General features: G+C 42.4%; 3 protein-coding genes across 8 annotated transcripts in view; 2 read left to right on the forward strand and 1 right to left on the reverse strand.

The window, feature by feature from the left end:
• Nucleotides 1-14,868, forward strand: part of LOC135388768 (protein unc-13 homolog B-like) — a 291,747-nt gene extending 276,879 nt beyond the window's left edge. For 3 of the 4 annotated variants that reach the window (XM_064618549.1, XM_064618547.1, XM_064618546.1), the window contains 8 exons: nucleotides 53-141; nucleotides 1,677-1,893; nucleotides 2,449-2,517; nucleotides 6,560-6,658; nucleotides 7,060-7,273; nucleotides 10,634-10,732; nucleotides 10,900-11,059; nucleotides 11,518-14,868. In XM_064618549.1, the coding sequence (XP_064474619.1) occupies nucleotides 53-141; nucleotides 1,677-1,893; nucleotides 2,449-2,517; nucleotides 6,560-6,658; nucleotides 7,060-7,273; nucleotides 10,634-10,732; nucleotides 10,900-11,059; nucleotides 11,518-11,809 (1,239 nt within the window). In that variant the 3' untranslated portion in view covers nucleotides 11,810-14,868. The remainder of the gene's footprint in view (nucleotides 1-52; nucleotides 142-1,676; nucleotides 1,894-2,448; nucleotides 2,518-6,559; nucleotides 6,659-7,059; nucleotides 7,274-10,633; nucleotides 10,733-10,899; nucleotides 11,060-11,517) is intronic. The other variant, XM_064618548.1, reaches the window with a different exon arrangement.
• On the reverse strand, nucleotides 120-22,562 carry LOC135388769 (snurportin-1-like). Of its 2 annotated transcripts, none has more exons than XM_064618551.1 (7): nucleotides 22,307-22,562; nucleotides 21,193-21,319; nucleotides 20,200-20,304; nucleotides 19,442-19,538; nucleotides 18,717-18,814; nucleotides 18,300-18,464; nucleotides 120-203 (listed from the first exon to the last, which is right to left on the reverse strand). In XM_064618551.1, the coding sequence occupies exons 1-7, from the start codon at nucleotides 22,462-22,464 to the stop codon at nucleotides 135-137; spliced, it is 819 nt and encodes a 272-aa protein (XP_064474621.1). In that variant the 5' UTR covers nucleotides 22,465-22,562; the 3' UTR covers nucleotides 120-134. The 2 variants fall into 2 exon arrangements, with proteins under 2 accessions (XP_064474621.1, XP_064474620.1); XM_064618550.1 differs by lacking the exon at nucleotides 120-203 and adding an exon at nucleotides 17,569-17,944.
• Nucleotides 22,563-22,628: 66 nt separating this feature from the next.
• LOC135388771 (uncharacterized) overlaps nucleotides 22,629-23,629 on the forward strand; it is a 250,406-nt gene continuing 249,405 nt past the window's right edge. For both annotated transcript variants that reach the window (XM_064618552.1, XM_064618553.1), the window contains exon 1: nucleotides 22,629-22,901. In XM_064618552.1, the coding sequence (XP_064474622.1) occupies nucleotides 22,811-22,901 (91 nt within the window). In that variant the 5' untranslated portion in view covers nucleotides 22,629-22,810. The remainder of the gene's footprint in view (nucleotides 22,902-23,629) is intronic.

Here is a 23,629-nt window from a genome sequence, read left to right on the forward strand (position 1 = left end):
TTCCTTCCCATTCCGAGCAATTTTGCACTGACTTTTCTTTTCTTCTGTCTAGCTTGAGGCAGATGCTGGAGATATACTCAAGGAGTTACAACAGTCGCTAAACACCGTCTTGGACGATCTTAGCATAGTCTTTGCTAAGAGGTAAGCAGGGCATTTGCAGAGTTGGTCAGGGGGATGTCAGAGGCCTGCCAGGGTTGTATGAGCTGGAGACAGAAGTTGCATGAAAGAAAATAAAGTGATAGCAATTTATTTTATAAGTAAAGAGACAATGATTACTTCTTAGAACTATAAAACGAATTACAGAAACAGGTTAAAAAATTAAGTTGTTGTTCGTTGAATTACAGAAGCGACAAAAGGAGATGATCGTCATTTCGCAGGAAGCTCCTCCTTCTTCAGGATAAAAGAGCTTGACTTTTAAATTCAGAGTAAAGGGTATTTTGGATAAAGTCATAAATGGACTTCTATCCTGAATGAGGAAGAGCTTCCTACGTAACGTCAGTCATCTGTTTTCGTAACTTCTGTACATTGTTTTTTGATGATCCCTCATTTGAAATAAAATTGTGATCTCTGAAACACACGACTTGCTGTAAAACAAGCTTTGTGAAATGAAAAGCATTTGCATAGAGGCACATTTTGTGACCTCTTGTCAAACCATGTTTGTGGTTTGTCCATGGAAGTACATACTGTTGCACCACAGATACGGCAATAAAGTTTAAAGTTTAATAGTTTTATTAGCTTGTCCATAAACAGTGCGATGACCTTCTATTATGGTACAATGGTTAGTACAAAACAGTGGAAAATTAATTAGTTAAACATTTTACAATCAAAAATGTCAATGTCACAAATTTCATTATTATAAAGTGCTGCACACGGGCCTGGGGACTCAGTGAGCTAAATTTTGGAACCTTAAAAACACGACGCTGACGGAAATTTCTCATTGGTGCATGCAAATTAATTGATTGAATCAAGCACTGGCTATCGAAAATGCCATGAACGCATTTGCCCAAAAATATAAGGTCTCGACTTTTGCGTCTCGGAACCAACGTGTCTAAATTGCAATGGCTATGTATTCTGTTATATTCATAAAAATAGCGCCTCCCGAGATATCTATCAAAGTAAATTCTAATAAATTGGCGTTGTACATTTTCTATGGTTGATGCCAAAACATTTCCAATACAATTCCATACAAAGGAGCAGTACAATACCAGCAGGATTGGCTGTGCAACAGAACAAGTTCAGAGTTCATTGAATTTTGCTGGCAGGAAAATGATTCCAGTTACAAGCAACACTTTCTGGTGATTACTGGTGAAAAGGATTCCGGATGCTGGTGGCAACAGCTTTGAATTCATCATCTAAATTGTTGAAGCACAAACTTAGGCCACCCAAAATAATTGCCATACTTCACTTGTTACTGTGTAATATTTCTGTGAACTTTACACACACGTGTACAGTCACGAGTCCCACCCCAACCAACACAACATCTTGGCCCAATATTGGACCAGTATTGGCAATGTCAGCCCAATATTGGACCAAGATTGGACCAATATTGGATCAGTATTGGCAATGTCGGCTCAATATTGGACTATGATTGGACCGCCAATATTGGGCCAAGATGTCGTGCTGCTTGGGATATTCATAGCCGCTTCAAACATGTCCTTTGTTCTGCTTTGCCGCAGTCTGGAAGGTACAATAAAGCAGAGCATGGGAGAGCTAAGTGGACTGCTATCGGCTGTCAAAGGATCTGGCCAAGCATCTCTAAATCCAACAGCACAGAGGCATGAGGTTGCTGCAGAAGCTGATCATGTCCTGCATCCACTCATGGACATCCTGGATGGAAAGCTCTCCATGTTTGCTCAGGTCTGTGAGCGTACCGTTCTCAAGAGACTGCTCAAGGTGAGTAATTAAAGGATCCAAGTTGATGATTGTGCCTCTGCTCTTTAAGTGACAAGGGAGCATAAATCTCTGCAGGCTTAAGATTTTGTCCGTAGGGATGTCTTTTTGGAAATCTCCATTGTACAAACTACTTTATTAGCCACCTGATGACTTGAGAAGGATGTGCACAATTAATATAATGTACTGTCACATTCTGAGCACTAAGGCATGCCTAGCTGTACGCTTCTAGGTGACTTTGCTGCAGCAGTCACAAACATGGGAATGTATGTGGGTCCGACTTGATTGTCGATGCTTTAGACAACATATGGGCAAACATTTTTCTCTTCAGTATTAGATATGGTGAATTGTGTTATTTGCCAAAGAAGACCTCACAAGAAAGTGAGAAAGCATGCACAAGAAGATTACATAGAGCCTTTAAGCAATTGATGTTACATGTCGATCAATGAAACATGGGGTACGACATGTGGAGAACATGAGGCTAACTTGTTGGGGCCTTGAGGGTAGTCTTGTATGCTCTAATTTCACGTAGTAACATAACATAAACCATTCTTCTAGGAACTGTGGAAGATAGTCATGCACACCATGGAAAAGACTGTGGTCTTGCCACCTATGGGAGAAAAGAATGTAAGTACCCTTCAACTGGATACGTGAACTCTTTTCATAAATACACTCGTTCGAATCAAACTTGTTCTAACAGCGTGTATTCTATGCAATTCACACTGAAAATTTGACATCTTTGTTTATCCCGGTGGAAGCTGAACCTACGCACTGAAAAGTCGGTCAGTTACTGGACATGGAGCAAGGATTGTGATGTCAGCGTAACAGTTCCAACGTACTGACTATTAATTAATAGTTGACTCTTAATACAGTACACTTCACTTAATTCGACCCTGATGGAGCAACAAAGTTATGTCCAATTACTCACAGATCAAATGAAGGAAAACTACTTCGAAAATGCATTAATTGCCTGCTGCTGTTTGGACAAAGAAGCATGCACTGCAGAGCATGCTCTAGAGAGGGAGCTGACATGTTTGAAGTGTATCCACCGATGTACCATGAGACAAGAAAAACACAGACAGCATGGATAGGGGAATGTGCTGAGATTTCCTTGTTATCCTAGCCTGTGTGGCGGGTGGATGCATCTCCGTTGCGTTTATCCATCAAGCTCATGTCCAAGACAAAAGCTGTTCAATCATGTCCTGTGAAGGTGCACAGCAGTATGTAACACAGTAACAGTATGCATGTAAGGCCCTCAGTTTTCCGCGATTCCGCGAAATATCTCGAAATTTCGAGGAATTCGAAATTAATCGCGGAATCCTTCATTTGGCACAGCATCTCACGGAATGCCTTATTTTTAGGGGTGTGCGGATATTGGAGTTCTTGAATTCGGATCGAATATCAATTACTCGAGGTATTCGGTTCGCGAATCGAATACCCAATATTCGGGTTTCCAGATATTCGACTATTCGCCGAATACGAACGGCACCTCCCGAAAGTGGGCTTCACCTGACGCTTCCCTGCATGAGGTGAAACCTGCTCTACGAAATTGAAGCCTACTTTACGAAATTGTTCATGCTGCAGGACAAACACAGACAGATTGTAGTTTAGCAACAACGTTAGCCCAAGTTTATTGTGCATACTTCGCCTGAGGATGGGGCGGCGTTCCCTCCCGACCGCATCAGAGGCGAACACAAGATATCATGTATGTTATAGTAACCCACAACAGTGCTTTGAATCTGTAATTTTATAAAATATTTTTTGTTGCCACATTATGCAAGAAAATAAAGTGTTTCCCATTCCAAGCAGCCATTGACTGCTCGCTGCGGAAAATCGCCTTTATAAATGCCTTTATCACATTGCCCCAGACCAGTGGTAGGAGGAACGTGGAGATATGGTGGTCTCGGGACACTCGAGATACAGGCATTCTAACCAAGCACGCGCACATGCTGACGTGAAACTTTGTCGCGAATGATGCCTTCCCATGAGGTCATTTCACTTCATCATTAGAGACAGCATTTCCGGTAGTCGCAAAGTGGGACCTATAAACGCATGTGCCTGCTGGAAGCGAAATTGCCACGTCTGCTATGTCACGCGAAGTCAAACTAGGCTTGTTATTAGGGGTGTGCACATATTAGAGTTATCGAATTTCAATCGGATGTCAATCACTTCAAGTATTCGATTTGCGAATTGAGTATCTAATATTTGGTGTTTCAGAATATTCTACTATTCCACGAATATGAACGACACCACACCAAAAGTGGGCTTCACCTGATGCTTCCCTCCATGAGGTGAAGCTTGCTTTACGAAATTGCTAGTGCTGCAGGCGGACCGTTGTTGTTTAGCGTGAGATAATGTTAGCCCAACTTAATTGTGTATACTTCGCCTCAGGAAGGGGTAGCGTCCCTCCCACATGTACCTTAGCGGTGCCGGTGGGGAATTTTGATCTGATGTCTGGCCTGGGACGTTGCCTTGAAAAAGTGAAGATACTTAGATAATGCCTGCAGCCCAGGAACAAAAGGATGCCGTAAAAACATCCCTTACATTCAAAATTTCAGCATATCCCCAGCAGAATCAGCAGGTCCCCGGGTGAGACATATACGCTAAAGCGAAGAAGCTAGAGGATGTTCATGGCAAAGCTGAGGCAGGACACCAATTCATTTGTTTTACAAGTGACCTACGGATGTTCAGAAACTATTGCAGTCTTATCTGTGCAACATGCCAGTGCATGGCATCAAATTTTCAAATCAAGATAATTGCCCCAGTAAGTGTAGACTCAGCTGAGGAGCCGGAAACACTATCTTGTAAAATTGAGTAGGGGCTTCTCACAGAAGATTTAGATGTCTCCCTCGTGACAGTTAATGGCAGAAAAACTAAAGCCATAGGCTACAGATTTAAAACTTTTACTGCATAAGGCATGTATTCTAAAATTTGCATAAATATTAGATATTCAATTCAGTATTTGTCATTTCTTTTCCCCATTCGATCCGATCCGATTTGAAATATTTGGATTCACACACCCCTACTTGTTAGAACTGCTAAAAAACTACTCCGAAAATCTATATTTGGATGCTCAAAAATGCTCAAAAACACACATTTCAATGCTCTGAAGTGCTCCAAAATGTGTATTTCGATGCTCCAAAAATTGCTCCAAATACTTCTGTACTACTCTGGTACTTCGGTAGTAGCATCACCGTGGGCACAATAACATCATTTCCTTTTTTTTACTTTTATGAGGATGCTGAGGGAGGAGCATGAGGACCTAGCATGCCCAAATAAAATGTGGTGGGTCTACAACGCTTTCCAGGGATACCACTTTTTTTTTATATATATGAGCTGGCATTTGTGGCCATTTGGCACTTTGGTCTCTGTGCATTATGGCTAGTAACTCAAGTGCATCAAATTGAGGCAGTTGTGGTGAACAGGTAGCTAGCACAGCATTACATCCAGACAAACGATAGTCTGGAATAAACTGTGGAAGCATGAACACTGGAAACCATGACTGGAACCATTGTCACCATTGTACCATTCTCACTATCAGAACTGCGTTGGACATTCGAACGCATGTTGTCCATGGGTAATTCGTCGATACGTACTTGTTTAGGTGGCTACACGAACTGTCTGCCAACTCAGATTTTAGATGGCACTATACTTTGCAACAAGGTTTTATAATAAAGTCAAGCACATGCAACTTCAAGTCGAGCCATCCCAAGCCGACCATCGGCCAGTAGTCGGTGTTTGGTCGGCAAGCGACTTAGTCGGGCACTGCACCTTGGACCAATGTGGGTCTAATGTTGTGCACAGTGGTGGTTGGCGAACGACGTTGGGACGAACTTTGTACAATGTGTCACAGGCGTGCTATTGAGAGTATGGCATAATAAAGTTGGGCCAATGTCGGCCCTGCACTGCAAACAAACTCGAAAACAACACAGCCGCTACTTGAAACAAAAAAGAAAGAAACGATGCAATATCTTTGTAGCTCTCTGAATTCAACGTATCTGAGCAAATTTCTTCCGCTTGCATAATTATTTCTAGACGAGATGAAGGTTACCTTCCGATCGCCCTCGGTAGCTGTGACTTTGCCTAGACGGGGGTTTGGTCCCCTTTTGCAGGCCAATAATAAATAGATAAACAAACAAACAAAGCTCAGTCGGTAGCGTGCTGACTTGCTGAGCTCCAGATCACATGTTCAACCCCAGTTGGGGACAATAGCAGTATGTGGGCCCTCAAGCACCTTGTGTCTGTGGTTTTGGTTGCACGCTAAAGAACCCCAGGTGGTATAAATTACCTGTAGTCCTGCAATGCGGCGCGTGCTGCAGCTTGATACACAAGTATTGTCTAGCCAGCCTTACTTGTGAGTCTTCTTCCAGTGGTTTGCAATTGTGACTTAGTTTCGTGACAGCCAAGGGGGGGGAGGGGTCAGGACATCCGGATCCCCTCCCCTCTAGATCCGCCCCTGCTCCTTCATTTGTTCTCAATGAAAAAATGGAATCTTTCCATGTGTCTTACCAGCTGCAAGGATTGTATGATTGTAATAAACAGGCTCGACTGAACTTTGGGTTTTGCAAAGCACTTTGTGAGTGCATGCTTTTCTGTGAAGACAATCTCTTGCTTTGCTTTCTCTCTTGCTTCCTCTCTTCCACATCTGCTTCCTCACTGCTTCTTGCAGATGATTCTTCCCAATTTGCCCAATGCTAAAATTGAAGACATGTCACGACTCTTCAGAAATCATGTGGCTGCTAACAAGCTACCCACTCTGGGCGTAATGGTGAGACTCCTCTGCACCTTTTTCTTCTCTACTGTCTTCCATCACATTGATATAGCTATTGCAAATCTTTTCATGGACCAGACAAGAACTCATCCCGTGTATGCTTTCTCTAGCTACTAGCTCTTGCTACTCTGATAATGATAGTCCAGACCCAAATGCTGTCAAATGCTTTCTTATGATGCTTAAAGTCACCATGCAAAATATTTCAATTTTGTTCACAGCCAATTATTTACAATTGAATTTTATTCCTCAAAGTCAGAGCTTTGTCTGCCCTAGCTCAAGTTTGGCATACTCTATGGCAGCCTGGCAGGACCAGTGAAAACCTTTTTCTTACGCAAATTAGTTATCTTGAATTGAACGTACTGTCATTCATTGCTAACATGTTTTTTATCCTTCTTCAGGAGGTGGAAAAGAACCTAACTCCAAAGCAGTGCGCCGTGCTGGACGTAGCATTGGACACAATCAAGCAGTACTTCCATGCAGGAGGCAATGGACTCAAGAAGACCTTCTTAGACAAGAGCCCTGAGCTTCAGTCCTTGAGATATGCTCTGTCGCTTTATACTCAGACGACAGATACGCTCATCAAGACCTTCGTAACAAGCCAGACCAAGCAAGGTGATGGTTCAGCAGACAATAAAAATTACTTTATATTTGGTAGCAGATACGCCACAAATTGACAAAATACTGTATCAGTAGCAATTTTTGTGAGGAACTAATTTTCATGAGCGTTTCTTTTCTTCGCGAATTCAGTTCCGCGAAATATTCAATCCAACGACAGAAAAATGGGAGAACAAAATTTGTAAGGAATTAGACCCAGGACGGTGAGGCAACTTATGTACGCGGTTTCTTACGCCATTACACTGCATTGCCTCACAAAGTGTGGAGTTCTTCTCCACTGCAAGGGGAGACAGCAGTGCAGCCTTCACGAGTCCTGCGTGGATGTCGGCGTCCCGTGATTCCAGTTCCTTGTAAGCCTGAATCATCCAGCAAGCATGTATGGGTTGAAGATGGGTTGGGTACGGCCTTTGTAAGGGTTGCCGCATCACTATCGAGTACCAATTAATCGTAGCTGCTCGATGCGGTGACAAGAATGATGGGAGACATGGTGATTCTCCAATGACCCCAGCCGAGTAAGGACCCCGTAATCGCAGCCCTCTCAGTCAGAAGGGTTCAAAAGGAAGACAAATGCAACGGTTATTACTAGAGCCTGAAGTTTTTGGGAAATATTTTTTCTAAATTCGGGGGGGGGGGGGGGGGTAAAAAATTGGGTAAATAAACGTGTGCTCTATATTCATGCGAATTTGGGTGAAAAAACTTCCAGTACGCTAATTTCGGGGAGAAATCGGGCTCAGTTGATCAAACGAACTGTACTGGTTTGGTACAAATGGCGATGTAGCTGCATTTGCTGCCAAACAAGTGAATTCCTACAGACGTCTCAGTGAGACAACCTTCAATTCGGGGTGCAAATTCGGGGAAATAATCAGGTTAAACCCTAAAAGTTCAGGCTCTAGTTATTACCCAGTTGTGATACCTTTTGTTAACTTCCTCCTGGAAGTTCAAGGTGGAGGGCCCCTAAAACGCCTGATGCAGTATCGACGCACCGCGGTGCTGCGAATTTATTGGTTCCACGAATAATTGCCTGATACTGGCTCCTCACAAGTTCGCGAATTATTGAGCCCACGAATTTAACCACTCTTACAGTATGCAATACTGATTATTTATCCATCCAGATGTCCAACGGTAAATTTTGGTACTAAAACAGTTCGCATTGGCTGAAACTTGATGGCAGATCTGATAGTTTAGGGTTGTGCTTAATATGGTATTTGAGAGGCATACATACCAGCATGGTTTTTCTTGACAGACTGTAGTACAGTAGACTTTCGTTAATACGGCTTCCGCTAACTTGTTTTTTGGTTAATTTGATCGAGTTCAATGTTCTCGTCAAATATGCCCATATGTTTCCCATCCGCCCATATGTTTCTATTGATAAAAAAGTTTGTTATTTCAAATGTGAAAGCAGTCCGCATCATATAATTCGACCAATGCGCCTACCTGTGTCACCCGCGTTGCACCGCACATAGCGACAGAAATGTTATCCCTAAAGCTCCGATGGCAGGTCGCGACTGTACAGTACTGATAATATCAATTTTGGCGGCAGTAATGGAGTTTTTAGACTGCCAGTACTTTATGTATTGGTTTTTACTTTATGTAATACTTTAGGTATTGCTGCTACTTTACGGTATTATCGCTCAAAATATAAAACATATATGTAGCAAGAAAACAAGCTGTTGTCAGTTCCACAAAAGTCTGAGTATGGGCAACAAAAGATTAATTGGTCGACATTGTAGAGAAGATTTTGTTTATGTATTTTTACTTTGAATTGTGGCCACACTGTTAGCCTTGGATTTTGTGAGCCTGTTTTAGAACTATGGTATGCATCACAATAATCATCACTGTCTATAGTAAACATACTAGTATACCTCCAACACGTACATAAATACTGTCCCACAAGGCGTGGAAGAAATTTGTTTTTAGAAAATCGCAGACTTGATGAACCAAAAGGTAGCTAGTACATTTCTTAATGTCTGTGTGGGTCTTATATGAGGGAAAACATGAAATTCTAATGAATTGCCTGCTTAAATTTTTATGCTGCTTAACATTCTTGTTAATCAGAATGTTGGCATGGCAGAGTAGTGGGCCTCCAAGTTATTTGTGAATACAGTCATGCCCCGTTACTATGGACTCCATTAATATGTACAACTTGAATTATGGACGATTTTTGCCAATGACCAAACTTTTTCAATCCATTTTCGTCTTGTTAACATGGAAACTCGCTTTTCGGACAATGGACGGTCCAGCAAGGTACAAACCATATGTAGTCCATATATTTTCGGCCCGTTAATATATATGGTATCGGTACGGAGGGCAAGCTTCCCCTCACATTCTACCGGATAACTTTTTAAAATAGGATGTTCCGTTGTAGAAAGGTTTTTATGCCCTCCCTTCACAGCTGTCCACAAGAACTATATGAGGACAGGGGGTTATTTGTGGACATGAAGGGCCTAGAAAACCCTGTGTGACGTCATGACTGTTCGGAACACGTCCACGGGTGATTGGCCCCCGTGCAAGGAGTTGTGCTTTTAGTTAAACATAGTGCAGTTGCTTGGCAGCTTACGAGAACGGAGGCGGTACAGTTGTCCAAGCAAATTGCCAGGCTCTGGCGTCGACGACTTGAGCAAAGTCAAGCCAGTAGCCACATTTGCTATGGCTCAAGCAGGACTACAAACGGCTCTTTAATTCTTCGAAGACAGTGGTGATGAGCAGCAGCCTCTATGTGTTGCCGACGTTTTGCTTAAGCTTAAACTGCCGTGCAGCAAAGTATACCTGCAAGCAGGCACTAATTCGAAAATTTTTTCAATAAAGCATCATTGTTTATGTGTTATTTCCTTGGTATTCGATAATATAGACGATTTGCTTTATGGTCGGGAACGAAAGTGTCCATATTAAGGAGGCACAGCTGTATACCATTTCTGATTGAAGCCCACCAACCGCATTTCCTACTGTTCCCACGGGGCTTCAGCAATTGATAGCTAGGGTCTCTACCTCAACACAACTTTCCGGCTGCTCTTCTGGTTTACTCTTCATGACTTGTCTACGGAGAAGGGATGAACAGCCGGGGAAGCAAGGCTTTCTTGCGCCTTCATGCCATTTCTTATCACATTTCTTATCAAAATGCTACAGAGTGTAGCATGCAAGCCCATCTGCTTTAAAGCTTTAAAAAAAATAGCAGTTGGATCTTATTTGCTTCCCATCTTTTAGTAGTGTGTCGTGCCCACGAACGTTTTAAATCTCGTTCCAAATGTTTTTAGGCGCCCTGTCCATGTGCTATACACAGATACCATAATGTCTTGTTGTCATATTACATTGTTCCTTATCTGATCCATCCATTCATCCATTGTTGCATAAAAATTACAGATCAACCAGGTGCAGATGATGGGAGTGTTGGGGAAGTTTCAGTACAAGTGGACCTCTTCACACACCCCGGCACAGGGGAGCACAAGATAACAGTCAAAGGTGAGTGAACAGTTCTGCATGTATGTGTCTCTGGAAATCCCAACTAGAATAATTGACACAACAGATATTATGCTAAAACACTAACAACTCTTCTCTGTGTCAATTTTGGCAAAAAAATGTTTGTCTTCTGGACGCTGACTGTGTCTGTGATATTTTTTTTTTCCCAGTGGTAGCAGCCAATGACATCAAATGGCCCAACACAAGCATGTTCCGTCCCTTCGTCGAGGTGAATCTCATTGGTCCAAACCTGAGTGACAAGAGACGGAAGCATGCAACGAAATCGAAGAACAACAACTGGTCTCCGAAATATAATGAAACATTTCACTTGTGAGTTTTATCCCCACACTTTTTTAGGGCATGGCATTTTCAGGGTACTATGGCCCTTTCTAGTTAGCCTTGAAAATTGAGATGTTTATTTTATAGAATAGCAAATACGAATTGGTTTTGAAGTATTGGTGGTAATACTTTGACCACTGTAGACTATACTAATTTCTTTGACTGCTATAACTCATTCTACGCGTTTTCATAGGAGCTGTTGCTGTCGTCTGGCACGGTAGTCGTGCGTCCGCTTCTGCACGTTCAAAATTTAAATTTCCATCGTCCAATCACGATACGGATCTCGCGGTCCGATGAGTAGCGGATCGTGCAGACGGGCTCCTCATAGGGGTTGCCATGGATTATGACATTGGCCGTTATAATCTAGTAGGTCGTGGGCAAGACATACATACTTGGTTGCGTTATTTACTCTGGCAGAATTTCATATGTGCATCCCTTGCCCCCAACAGCATCATTGGCAATGAGGAAGAACCGTCATCATTTGAGCTGCACGTCTGCGTCAAGGACTATTGCTTTGCGCGAGACGACCGGCTCGTCGGCGTGGCGGTCATGCAGCTCAAGGACATTGCGGACCAGGGCAGTTGTGCATGCTGGTTGCCACTGGGTCGTCGCATCCACATGGACGAGACCGGATGGACCATTCTGCGAATCCTGTCCCAGCGCACCAACGATGAAGTGGCGCGAGAGTTCGTCAAACTCAAGTCCGAAGTGCGGAACGATGAGAACATCCCACGCAACTAAGGGCTTCCTGTTGTAACCGCTCCATGCTGGAGTCGGTCTACTTTCAGCCGGGGATCTGCAGTGAGGAATGCAATGTCGGAAGAGCTTTGCGTAACAGCCTGATATACTTACCTCCTCCTTTGTACCGTTTTGTTAAAGGGGCAGTAAAGCGCAAACATTTCTTAGTGGAATTAAAGATCCCGTTGCCGTGCAAGCGACCGGATTAATCGGTTGTGTCGTTTGTGATTCGTGAGCGAAACAAACCACGATTTCCTCAAGTCGGCCTTCCGCACGAAGGCCGACAATGTGCCGACAATGTGCCGACAATGTGGAACAGAGTCTCATTGGTGTCCTCGAACAATTTGTCCACGTTGTTGTGTTGCACTTAAGAAGAGGAAGATGTAAATTGTGGTTTCTTTCACTCATAAATCACAAATTACACAACACATGAATCCCGTTCCTTTTGTGTTGGTGTTGAGGTAAAAGTATCTCTCATTCTGCGAGGAGGCATTTTGGCACTTTAGTGCCCCTTTAGGAAACCTTTGTGTTGAAGTATGAGACATGTATTCTTCATTTGCACCTCCGTTACCTATACGTTCTCCTTCGCACAAATTATGGGGTGCAGAGTGAGGTACGGGGGGCTTACATAAAACGTATAAGTAGAACATTTCAGTGTTAATCCTGTATGCTAATATATTACGAAGGGACGAAAACGGAAGGAGCAAGCATACCTACATGCAAGACGTGGTAAAATATGCTAACAATTATGTGTGTCAATAACCACGCGTACCAATACCAATGGTACCGATGGAACCAATGGTACGCGTAACCATTTTGATTCCGTAAGCAGACCTCCAAGAAGAGCGTTTCTTCACGGCAGTTGCTACAGTATAGCATGTTCCTCTTCCTTCAACACTATCTACTTTCACAAAACAGGAAGAACTAAGGATAGCATGTATACAGCTGTCTTGCAACAGGACATTGTCTCTTCCAAGCAAGCAGCATTTTAACAGGACACAGAAAGAACATCGGAGCTGAAGGTTTTGCATGATGAGGTATGGGAAGCCATTGTTAGTGACAGTCTCAAGATACAGCCTGTTGCTGAAGCTGGATAATGCAGTTTGGTTCACAATATGGAGGTCACAACTAATTCTGTTGTCTACTCTTTAGAGCATAGGTTCTCAAACTTTTGGTTTTTGTAAGGGAACACTTTAACAACTTCCAAAGAGTCCCAGGGAACCCCTGATCCGGGCCGACGTTGACCTGGCTATGTGTTTGTAGCACATCAATCCACACGAGTTCTGGTGGAGTAATGGGGGAGGAGGTGAGGAGCTGCTCGCAGAACCCTGAGAAGCAGTCTCAACACAGTTCGAGAACCTACGCTCTAGAGGACACCATGATTTTGCGTATTATTTTTTAAACACAATTTTGCAAGAAGGCCAAGTAAGACCACAAGGCCAAAAAACGATACCAGTCCCTGCCTTGAGAAGTCTCTTCAAACAAAATCAGAGATCGGCCTCTACTTGATGAAAATTCACATGAAAACAGACAGAAAAAATACTCTTACGTGCAGCCGTGTGCGGATGCTTTGATTTGTATGTGGATTCACGAAGTGCACTAATCGATGGATTCACGTGGTTCTAGCTTCTTTTCCTTTAGGCACTTGTACTACACTAGGTAGTATACGTCATGGCTGACACATGAAGTGATGAGAAAAAGGCTGAGCACCGCAAAATGGTTACACATTTTACATTAGAACCAAAGTTGAAGATGTTGAATACTTCTAGAAAGTGGGGCTCCTCATTCCTCTTAACATGACCACTTTCAGTTCCAACTCGTTGAATATGAAGCATGTACAAAATTCCTTGTTACTGTCTTGAGCCCTACATGTTTTTTTTTACTCTACAGCTACTTTTATAACAGTGCTGTCAACCCTAGGTAATGGTTGTGAACTACGAGAGCATTTGGTTCTCCCGGAAAACACCTTTCAGAGGTACAGGGCGCCACATTCTCGTTAAACGTATTTTCGCAACAGCATATCGCAGAGTGCTGCCTTTTGACGAGAATACGGGGCTACGTTCTTAATGAATATGCTGTTCCGCAAGTGGCATTCCTGTTGAGCTTGGTACGCAGAGCTTGGCACACAAACAAATATGCTAAGTCGCATGAAAGTGGTTTTTCCAGGACTGACCATAAGCCAAAGCCTTTATGTCTGCGGTAGCAGATGCCATATTGGGGTTGACATTGTGGACGAAGGACTGTTAAGTGCTGTCGCTGCCTGATGTTGCATTCCTCACAAAACAACGACAAATTCATCCTTACATTCCTACTCTCCAATGACTTTCTCTCCAGTTTCGCTCAGGTGGTGTGTTGTAACATACATCGTTTGTTTCTCTTTTGTCCAGTGAACGCTTTTTATTTCCTCCACACTGTGAACGCTTGGTCGAAGGCAGTACGTGCCCTCTTTGAACCCAAAGGAGTGTCTCTCAGCAAATATTTCTAGTCATGATCAAAAAATGTATTTTTCAACATTTTTCGACATTCCTCCCACATTTGCGTTCTCAGAGCAATCGCTGCTCCCAGTGTGTTCAAAGGTAATGTGAATAACGGATAAAACACACACTCACATAAGACACATACGAAAGTAATATATATAAATATATATATGTATATATGTGTATTTATACGTTAACTAATAATTTTTTGCAGTCACACTGACACAGCAGTACATTTTTGCCTTATGGTGTGCGAAAGAATGTTGTAAGATATTCCTAGATGAAAGAAGGAAGTGTGATTGGAATGTTCTGCTGTTGACAGGTTGGGCTTTTCAGAAAAATACCCTCCTCATTCCTCATATCCAGTTCAGACTCCATTTTTTCTTGTTGTGCAAGTTTTGCAATCTCTGTGCATGACACACACACACACTAGACATATGCTTGATGTGCGTGTGCACACAATAATTTTTTCCTTTTGTAAACTATTCACTCGGTTGTGTGGCTATGTACATAAGGTGAAACAATGAAATCTTCCTTGTGTGAAACTTACACTAAATAAAATGAAATAATTGTACAAATCTTTTATGCTAACTTGAAATGGTTTAATATATCAGACATTGATCAAACATTGTTTCGCGTCTCCTGCCTCATGCAGGACGGGACCTTGAAAGATTCGTATAAGAAGGTAATAAAGTTGGTCTTCTGTAAATGCATATTACACAGTAGTTAGTTTAGTGGGTGCAGATCTTGGAGTGAACAATTCGAGGAAGACCGAGTAAGAAAATCCTGTGATCAATGCAGTCCTTGAGCTGCATTGTAAGCTACAACAGGAATGTGGGCTAAAGAAAAGTACTTTTTGTGGAATCTAGTATCTGGCAGTCACTAATATTCTCTGTAGCGCTACATATCAGACAGTCATTGGGAGCACTGGAAGTACTCAAGTACTACTGGTAGTACCAAGTACTGAAGTATCACTTTAAGTACATTTCTGAGAAATTGTACTTTAGTTCAAGTACATTTCAAAATGTGTATTTTGTACTGTACTTGAAGTACTTTTTCCCATCAAGTACCCAACTGGGACTGCAGTAAAAATTCTAGAAAATATGAAGAAATAATTTTTGTGTCTTGAAGGGGCATTTTTGAAGAAATTCCATTGTTGACGAGGCTGGAAATGTTGACAAGTCACTAACAACAGTACTTTCACGTTGTCCTGCAGTTAGAATTTGGGAACACTGCAGACAAATGTTATATGACACTGCTATAGGCAGCAAGGTGACTTGGGTTTATCCCTTGTTCTTCCAATAAATGAATGTAAATGTAAAAATGAATTTTTACATTATTTTCTTCGTTAGCAGGTAATAATCATACTGTTTTACAAGGTGTGATTGGCTGTTAAGTACTACATGATTAAGGGAAGTAAGAGACTGAAAGGCACACATTACGTATTTTGATTATGCATTTTTAAATGGCCACATGGATTACATTTCCGCACGTAACAAAGCCACATAAAAAGTGGTTTTACATTGCCCTTCTCATACATACAAATGCATACAAACAAAATTGTCAGTATACATGATTAGTACTTGCGTAAGTTTGAGTACTTTGTAAGTGTGCTTAAAATACTAATGAGGTCAAGTGCTTTGTACTTTACTTGAAGTACAATTTTGAGGTACTTTGCCGATCAGTTATGGCGGGGCTCTGCAGTTTGGGGATTTGTAATATTATGACCCCTAAGAGACTGTTTATATTGTAGTCAGTCATTAAAATCTCACTGAAATCTCTCCCTCTCTCAAAACCACTCTCTTTAGAAACCTCACTGACTTATGCTGCGTAAGTCAGGGACATTTCTAAGTGTTGACATGTGGAACAGTAAATGTCTTTAGAAAAGTACTGTACTTTTGTGGTTAGTAACCACCACTGGCATGATGCTGTTGTTTTTCTTTCTTGTTCATGTTGCACGTGGAGAGAGGACAGCAGGAAGCAGGGAGAGACATGGGTTTAAAGTGCCACTCCAAACTCAGAAAACAGTGTTTATTTTATTTAGTCCCTGAAGAGAAGGTGGAAATTTCAGGAAATTTCAATCCTGTTTACAAACGCTGTACATTTCTGTCAATTTTTTGAAGATCCGCTGAGCCTCCACAAGTTTTGATGACACGAGGAGTGGGTGACGTAATCATAAGCCCACAAATTGCAATGATGTCATGTTCGGGAGAGGGCACTCGTCTCCTAGCAATGATGCCAGCGTCCGGAGAGGGTCACGTGGTGGAGAAGTCACGTGAGGCTGATTGAAAGAGGGGGAAATGGGAGAGATGTCTTCTCCCTTCTTTGTGTTACCTTTAATACAGGGCGAAGGTCGGAGCAGTCGGATGATATGTCACGTGAAACTCCGCTAATGGAGCGCAAAAAGTGGGCCCCCGGAAGATGCAAAGGGCAACAGCGTTGCCAGATGAGAGCCGGGCGCTCCGTCTGAGCCTAACATGATGTCACAGTTCTCAAGAATAAAAATTGATTTTCTCTAGCTTTTGCATCATGTAGAGTCAAAATATTTTGCTGGAATGTAAAGTGAGAGAAGATTTCAGTTGCATATAACTTTCGTAGGATTCGGAAGACATGAGACTTAGTCCTTAGTGGCACTTGAATAAGCATCCTGGGCAAGCTTCAAGGGGAACTGTGCTGACATCTGTTTGGGGAACCCACAGAAAAACTTGGAGAGCATGCTCAGGCAGGGAGTGGTTAGCCAGTGGTTAGTCAAGGAGCTGTTAACAAAGGAATATGTTTGCAAAATGTGAAGCAGACCCGCAGTGGGACGTACATCCGGGTGCTCTCGTTGCCCAATGATTGCAACAAAATGGGTAATGCAGAATGGCTTTTCTCTACAAGATTAGAAAGGTAAGCCAACCACGCATCAGCTGCTCTCTTAAATAAAACATAGGGCGTTAAAAACAGTAATAGTAATACTTTGTATTATAATACTATTACGGTAATACTTGTATTTGTATTATGTACTATAATACCCATTTTTGAAATGTATTTCTATCTGTATTATAATTGAATCTCTGTATGCAATAAGGGGATAAGTCGAAAAATCCAAAACCGAGAAAATAGGCTTGATCTGATTGTCCGTCCCATTGACACACATGCATTTCCCGTTTTTCACCATGCTGTAACGGGCCAACAAATCACAATAAGGTCCTAAATTTTCATTGGCATTGTTGGTTTTAGCAATACAAACAGTTTCCGAACTGTCAACCTGGTTCCCCCAGCAGGACTCTTGTGAGTGGACGGTTGCGCAGAACACTACCTTTAATTGCGAGCATATATTTACAGGTATGTGGCCAACAAAGACAACACAAGTTGCTCAGTCGGGCAACGCAGCACTCTCTTCCTCCATTCTCACAACCTGCACCTTCTGTTTTCTACTACGAAAAGTTTGCGTTTCCATCTTGGTGGGCTTTTCGACACGTTTTGCCTTCTCAGCCTCTTTACTGGCAATCTTGTCTCGTAGAGAGGTGTAGGCAGAGGGCTTTTCGCTAGCGTAAGCTACGTCTACATGGACACCAAGGACTTCTGGCACCATGTAGGCTTTGAGCCATCCTACAAGTGGACTCACGGTCCCCGGCTCGTAATGCGATTGCTTGTGGTAGAACAACACACCATCAAGCTGAGAAAAGGAACAATTTTTAGACATTAACGATCATTCATGACTCTGCACAAAATTCCACTGTGCCATTCTAACATTAACGATCAATAACAACTCTGCACAAAATTCCATTGTGCCATTCTCACATTAATGACTGTGCACAAAATTCCACTATGCCATTCTCACATTAACAACTCTGCACAAAATTCCACTGTGCCATTCTCACATTAACGATCGATAACGACTCTGCACAAAATTCCATTGTGCCGTTCTTACATTAACGATCATTAACAACTCTGCACAAAATTCCACTGTGCCACTCTCAAAACTTCGTAGTCTGTTTAGAATTCCACAATGAAAGTGAAGAAAGTCGTACCTTGTCTGAAAATGGGAGAGGTGAATTTAGCATCTTCCAGACCGCTTCTTTCGTGCAAAGGTGGCTCGGCAAAGTCACAAACTTGTATCGATTGTGCTCTGTCTTTTCCGTTATGTTTGGGACTTCAGCAAGCTTCGTTTGAAGCCAGCAGAATCGAAATTCAGCCTGTAATGCAGCAAATGGTGAACATGATGGAAAGTAGCCACTCTGAGGTTGGGACATTAAAATTCACGAAAATTACGGGTTCGCGACCAGTAAAGGTTTTACAGTAACTCAAGCAAGCACAGCAACAGTGTCAAGCATTGCAACCGTGAGGACGGTTTCTGCATCCAACAAAACATTGATGGTTCTGTCATTGTTTCAAACCGAATGGGATTTAATGCAAGTAAAGTCTTTTCATCGTTTCAAGCGTCTCACCTCACTGTCGAACACTGGGTGTGAACTCCAGCACATAATATCCAGAATGTAGAACACTGAATTGGACTCGCTGTATATGCAGTCAAGAAGACAGTAATCTGCAAATGGCACACAAACTGGTCAGACAAAAAAGAAGCTAAATCATTTCAATCACGTGTGTACAAGTGCATGTGGTGTACAGGATCGCCAATAACAACCTGTCCAAGTTCAACTGGTAGAGTGTGGTCTCACAAGAATGGACAAGTTAACACAAAAAGGGAAGAGGTAAGACTTATGTCTTTTGTCATACTGGGAATGAAATACTTGTTAGACGAGTACGATAAGGGCAGAGGGGTATTCGTTATTTGCAATTTTAATACCCTGCAAATTGGAATTGAATTACATCTTGGCCTATGTATCTTTTCACCTACAACCAAAAAGTGAAAAGTTTACAGCTATCCAGCTGTAATTCTCGATCCAGTGCTTTGTCTGACAACTGCAAAGGGGTCGATGTGGAAGTCACAAACCACTTGGGGAGAGGGCAGTGATTTCTCAACATCTTGTTCTCATAGACTTTACGCAGAGAGTGGGGAGGTGCTGGGTACTGAAAATTCTATTAATTAGGTTAAATAATTATTATACTATATTAATTGTAATTATTATTTATATTAATTATATAGTATAAATTAATTAACCAAGTTATTGTCTCGAGATGTCGAAAGCGTCGCAAAAAATTCCTTTCTCACCTGATCGTTTTCCACTGTATGCATTACAGCCACCCGGGAGGAGAGATGGAAATGATAATATGTTGTAACCATTTTTTCCATAGGCCCTCGTCCTTCCCTATATGGAAAGCACACTTTCTTCATGCAATTTGCAAGCAAGGCATCGAAGTACTTTCACGTTTCCTATATGGTAAACTTCATTTTATGTGTGAAAGGAGTTACGATCGTTGGCCCTAGGTTACTTGATAGATTTAAGAGAAGGTGATCTGCACTGACGTGAACCTTCAATCCGAGCATTGTAGCAAGAGAGGCAATGGTCACGTAAAAATCCGGTCCACAAATAACAATACCTCACACTTATCCTTGTGAAGTTTGACGGGAAACTATTACCCTGATTTCTAGGAGCATTTGTTATACTATACCACAACTTCCTTCCTCTCTTCTCTGGCGCAGTGGGATACGTGCGCTATAAGAATGCCCCGCAAGACTGATTTCGTTCCACCTCTGGAAAATGGCTGATTCACAAGGTGCTCTCCAAATGGTATACAGTTGAAGGAGAAACACCTTAGACCTCGTTCCTCTACCCATATGAAATGCTGTCATTTCTTTTTTGCTATCCCATTTAAATTTTCTATAGTAGTTTGCTATACTTACATTAATAATGACACTGCTTGCTGCCACAATGAAACTTCTGCCTTTCTTTTATTTTGTTACTGTTATCTTTTCTTTTTTTTTTTGCAGAAAGATGATCTGAAGTTACTTAGCTTAACTTAACCTACTTTGTATGCAACAACCAGGCAGCGTTTCCCCACCGGGCATGGAACAACTATCCAGTTTTCTTCTAAATCTTCGGGCACGTCTACCAGCCACTCGGACAGCATCAGCTGCAGGAAAGGTTATCATGCGGTAGTATGTATGTTTACTCATGAAATATGCCAACATGCCAGCTTTGGACGGCCATTCCGCCCTTTGGGGGGCTCCTCCACATGTCTCACGGAAATGGCACGTCTCAGAGCAAGCAGAAAACACCATGGAACACTGATATCTCTCTGAGACTATTAGTTGCATGCTTAACAAAAACACATGTACTTCATGTGCAGCACTTCAGCTTACTTTTTCTGCATACCGGGTGTTTCATCTAAAGTGATAAAACATTCTAGCTGGCAAAGTACACGCTGGAGGATTGCGGGACTTTCGGTAATTACCTCCTGGAAATGTTTGCCGCCATTTAGGACGGCATTGAACAATATTTAATTCAGGGAATTTATTTTTTTTCAATTGAACTTTGAAAATTGCCAAGCAAACCTCACTTTTTTTTTTACAGAAATATGAAGTGCTCCTTCCTTCTCTAGACGCACATTTCGCACGTGCTTCTTTGCGAAAATCGAGCAGGCAGGGCTAAAGCGTAATTTTTATTAATTTATTTTCCAACATTTTCAGTTGCGATACTGTGCATAGTTTTTGTTGGGTCTACGGTCATCTGTGGAGGGCTTCATGTTTCTTTTAAAAAAAAGGTAAGGTTCGCTTGGCAATATTCAAAGTTCAATTGAAAAAAAAAAAATTTCCTCGCAATTAAAAATTGTCCAAGGCTTTTCCCAATGGTGGCAAAAGTGCCATAAGGTTACTGCCGAAGGTCCCACAATCCTCCGGCAAGTACTTCGCCAGTTACAATTTTTTATCACTTCAAGTGAAACACCCCGTGTTCATATGAAGATCAGTGAATACCTATATGTGTGAACATGCTATGTGGCAGGCCATTGATGTTTAGTTACCTGATTCTTGTACGACCTTTCTGGCTTCTTGACTATGACAGCCACATCCATGTCCTCTGTTTCTTCAACTCCATCCCAACTGCCCTCTGCGAGGCACCTCGAGTGCTGGACAAAGTCATACCTCTTCCTTAAAGAAAAAGAAGACGAAAAAAAAAACGGAATGAAGGGAAATAAAAATCCAAGGTAGCACTCCTTCACTGCTATCAGAGTACATCATTAATGTATCATAATTGTAGCGCACTGTGATGTGGTCGTCCTGCAGAACATGGCATCGTTTTCACAGGTGTGCCTGCTGAAACTGGCAAGGATAATGGATGGTAAGCTAACAGATGCTGGTGTCATGCTATAGAGAGGTGGGGGACAGATTATCTAGCACTGTCATGTTTGGTTACGTTGGTAACTGGAACATGGTGGCATAACTTTGTTTCTGCAACTGGATGAGGAGCTTATGTTACACCTCCCACAGTCTAGGGGAGGAGAAAGTATGCTCGGAAAACTAATTCCTGGTTCTAATTGGAAAACTAATTCCTAAGGTTCCTGGAATCCAGCTCTTGCACTGCCCATAATGTCTGCATGTGCAGGTTCTAGTTATGGGTTCTGTAGTTCTGTACTTTGTTGGTTCAAAATACGACAGACAGAAGGGGGGAATGGGTGTTCCTTCTGCTGGTTGCAAACAAAGCTGGAGAGAAAAGCGGTCGCGTACTGAAAACGGAAGAAACTGAGAACAGCAACTAATTGTCACAGAACCATTTAGGAACAAGAGAGCTAAATTAATCAATGGTGAGTGAATAATAGTCTTGTACAAAGTATAAACAGTTCAAATGCACCAAACGCAACAGATGTGACACATCTGGAAAGCTACAATTTGCTATGCAGGTGAAATGAATACTCCGCACACCTGTGAAGACAACTTCATCTGCTGTCAGGAGCATTGACATCAAAGTACATACTCAATGGTTCATACACCTTCACTCGAAAATACATTTATTTCGCGCATTTTCATTGCCGCACATGACACCGGCGTCGATTCCGAAAGCATTCAATTATTAATGTAACAGAGAGTGTAGCTCTCTGAAGGGATGTGCTTTAGTAACTACTGAGAACACTACTCAACTGTTTTTGTGCGTTAATAAAGGCTTTACGCCGCTCCGCTTGCGAAGACGCGCTGTATTTACGTTTGTAATAGGAAAACCTTGGATGGGGAACTGCGGAAGAGCTTTCTTCTCCCGTAACGCGCAAACTATCGCCAATCTGATCAAGCAAACCTTCCATTATGTGCACATCCCGAAATTCCCACTATTCCGACTCATGCACATGCCTCTGTTTACATTCACTCGAACGCGATACGACGCTGCTGCCCTCTACCGCTGCTAAAACAAACTACTCGGAAAGTGCGGAAAGTGCTCCACTCTTGCGGACGCCGAGTGAATCATCGCCGCTGGTTTGAGCTGTGTTGTTTCTCCATCCGTCAGTATTGTTTTCTTGTGTGTTTCCACGTCGGATACACTTTGGCTACTGTGTGAGCGCTCACCGTGATCAGAGAAGTTGCCTCTATGGCACCGCAGTGTCTGTGAAACAGTGAATAGCCTGTTATATTAGGCTTAACCAAATTTGTGCGATGGCAAAAATACTGAAACATTTGGGTTTCGGGAAGAAGCCACCGATGCCCCCACGGGTGGACTATAATTTAAGGTCCTACATGGGCTTGGGTAAGTTTCAACACATTTTTTTCGCATAATTTGTGCGGTGTCCGTAAGGCCGCGCACGGGGGATGATGCGGAGAGGGACCGACTCATCCGACGTCTTCGATCTTGCTGGGGTTAGTGACACCTACTCGCGGCATGGTCGCACATGCCGTGCCAAGCACCACTTATGATCACTCCGAATACAAGGTCGTTTCGCAAAAAAGCAACGCATGCTCAAGGTCTATGAGATGCTGCTCCTTTTCAGAGGATGCTGCAAGCAGTCGACGTTCCGAATGTTGCACACAAATCAGTTCCGTGTTTTCGTTTCTGTTTTTTTTTTCCCCTTTTTTTTTTTTTCGTTCCGCGCTCTTCTGAGGAGATTAAAATTATTTGAGCGTCATGCGGTGTTATGTAGCAAACACGGAACGCCTGGAACGTTAGTGTATTTCTTTTTTTCTTTTTTTGAATGTTTCTCGTGAAATTGTTTGGTGAAGTTAGTGGGTAATTGCCAAGAATTATGGCTGTGGTTGCTTCTTGTACTGACTAGAAATGTCGGTGACAGAATTTCGGGCACCAGACTTGAGCAACTCAGAATTGTTGCTAATACGAATCAAATACAACCTACACGACACTCGCGGTGTCGAGATCAGCGTCGCGTGCTTTCAGTGCATGGACAACTCAGTATACCAGTTCAAGATAATCACGTAACGTACATGTATAGTTCGCCCTGACCCCGCCAGAAGAAAATAATC

The sequence above is a fragment of the Ornithodoros turicata genome, chromosome 3, assembly GCF_037126465.1.
Source record: "Ornithodoros turicata isolate Travis chromosome 3, ASM3712646v1, whole genome shotgun sequence".
In the NCBI taxonomy this organism is placed as follows: Eukaryota; Metazoa; Arthropoda; class Arachnida; order Ixodida; family Argasidae; genus Ornithodoros; species Ornithodoros turicata.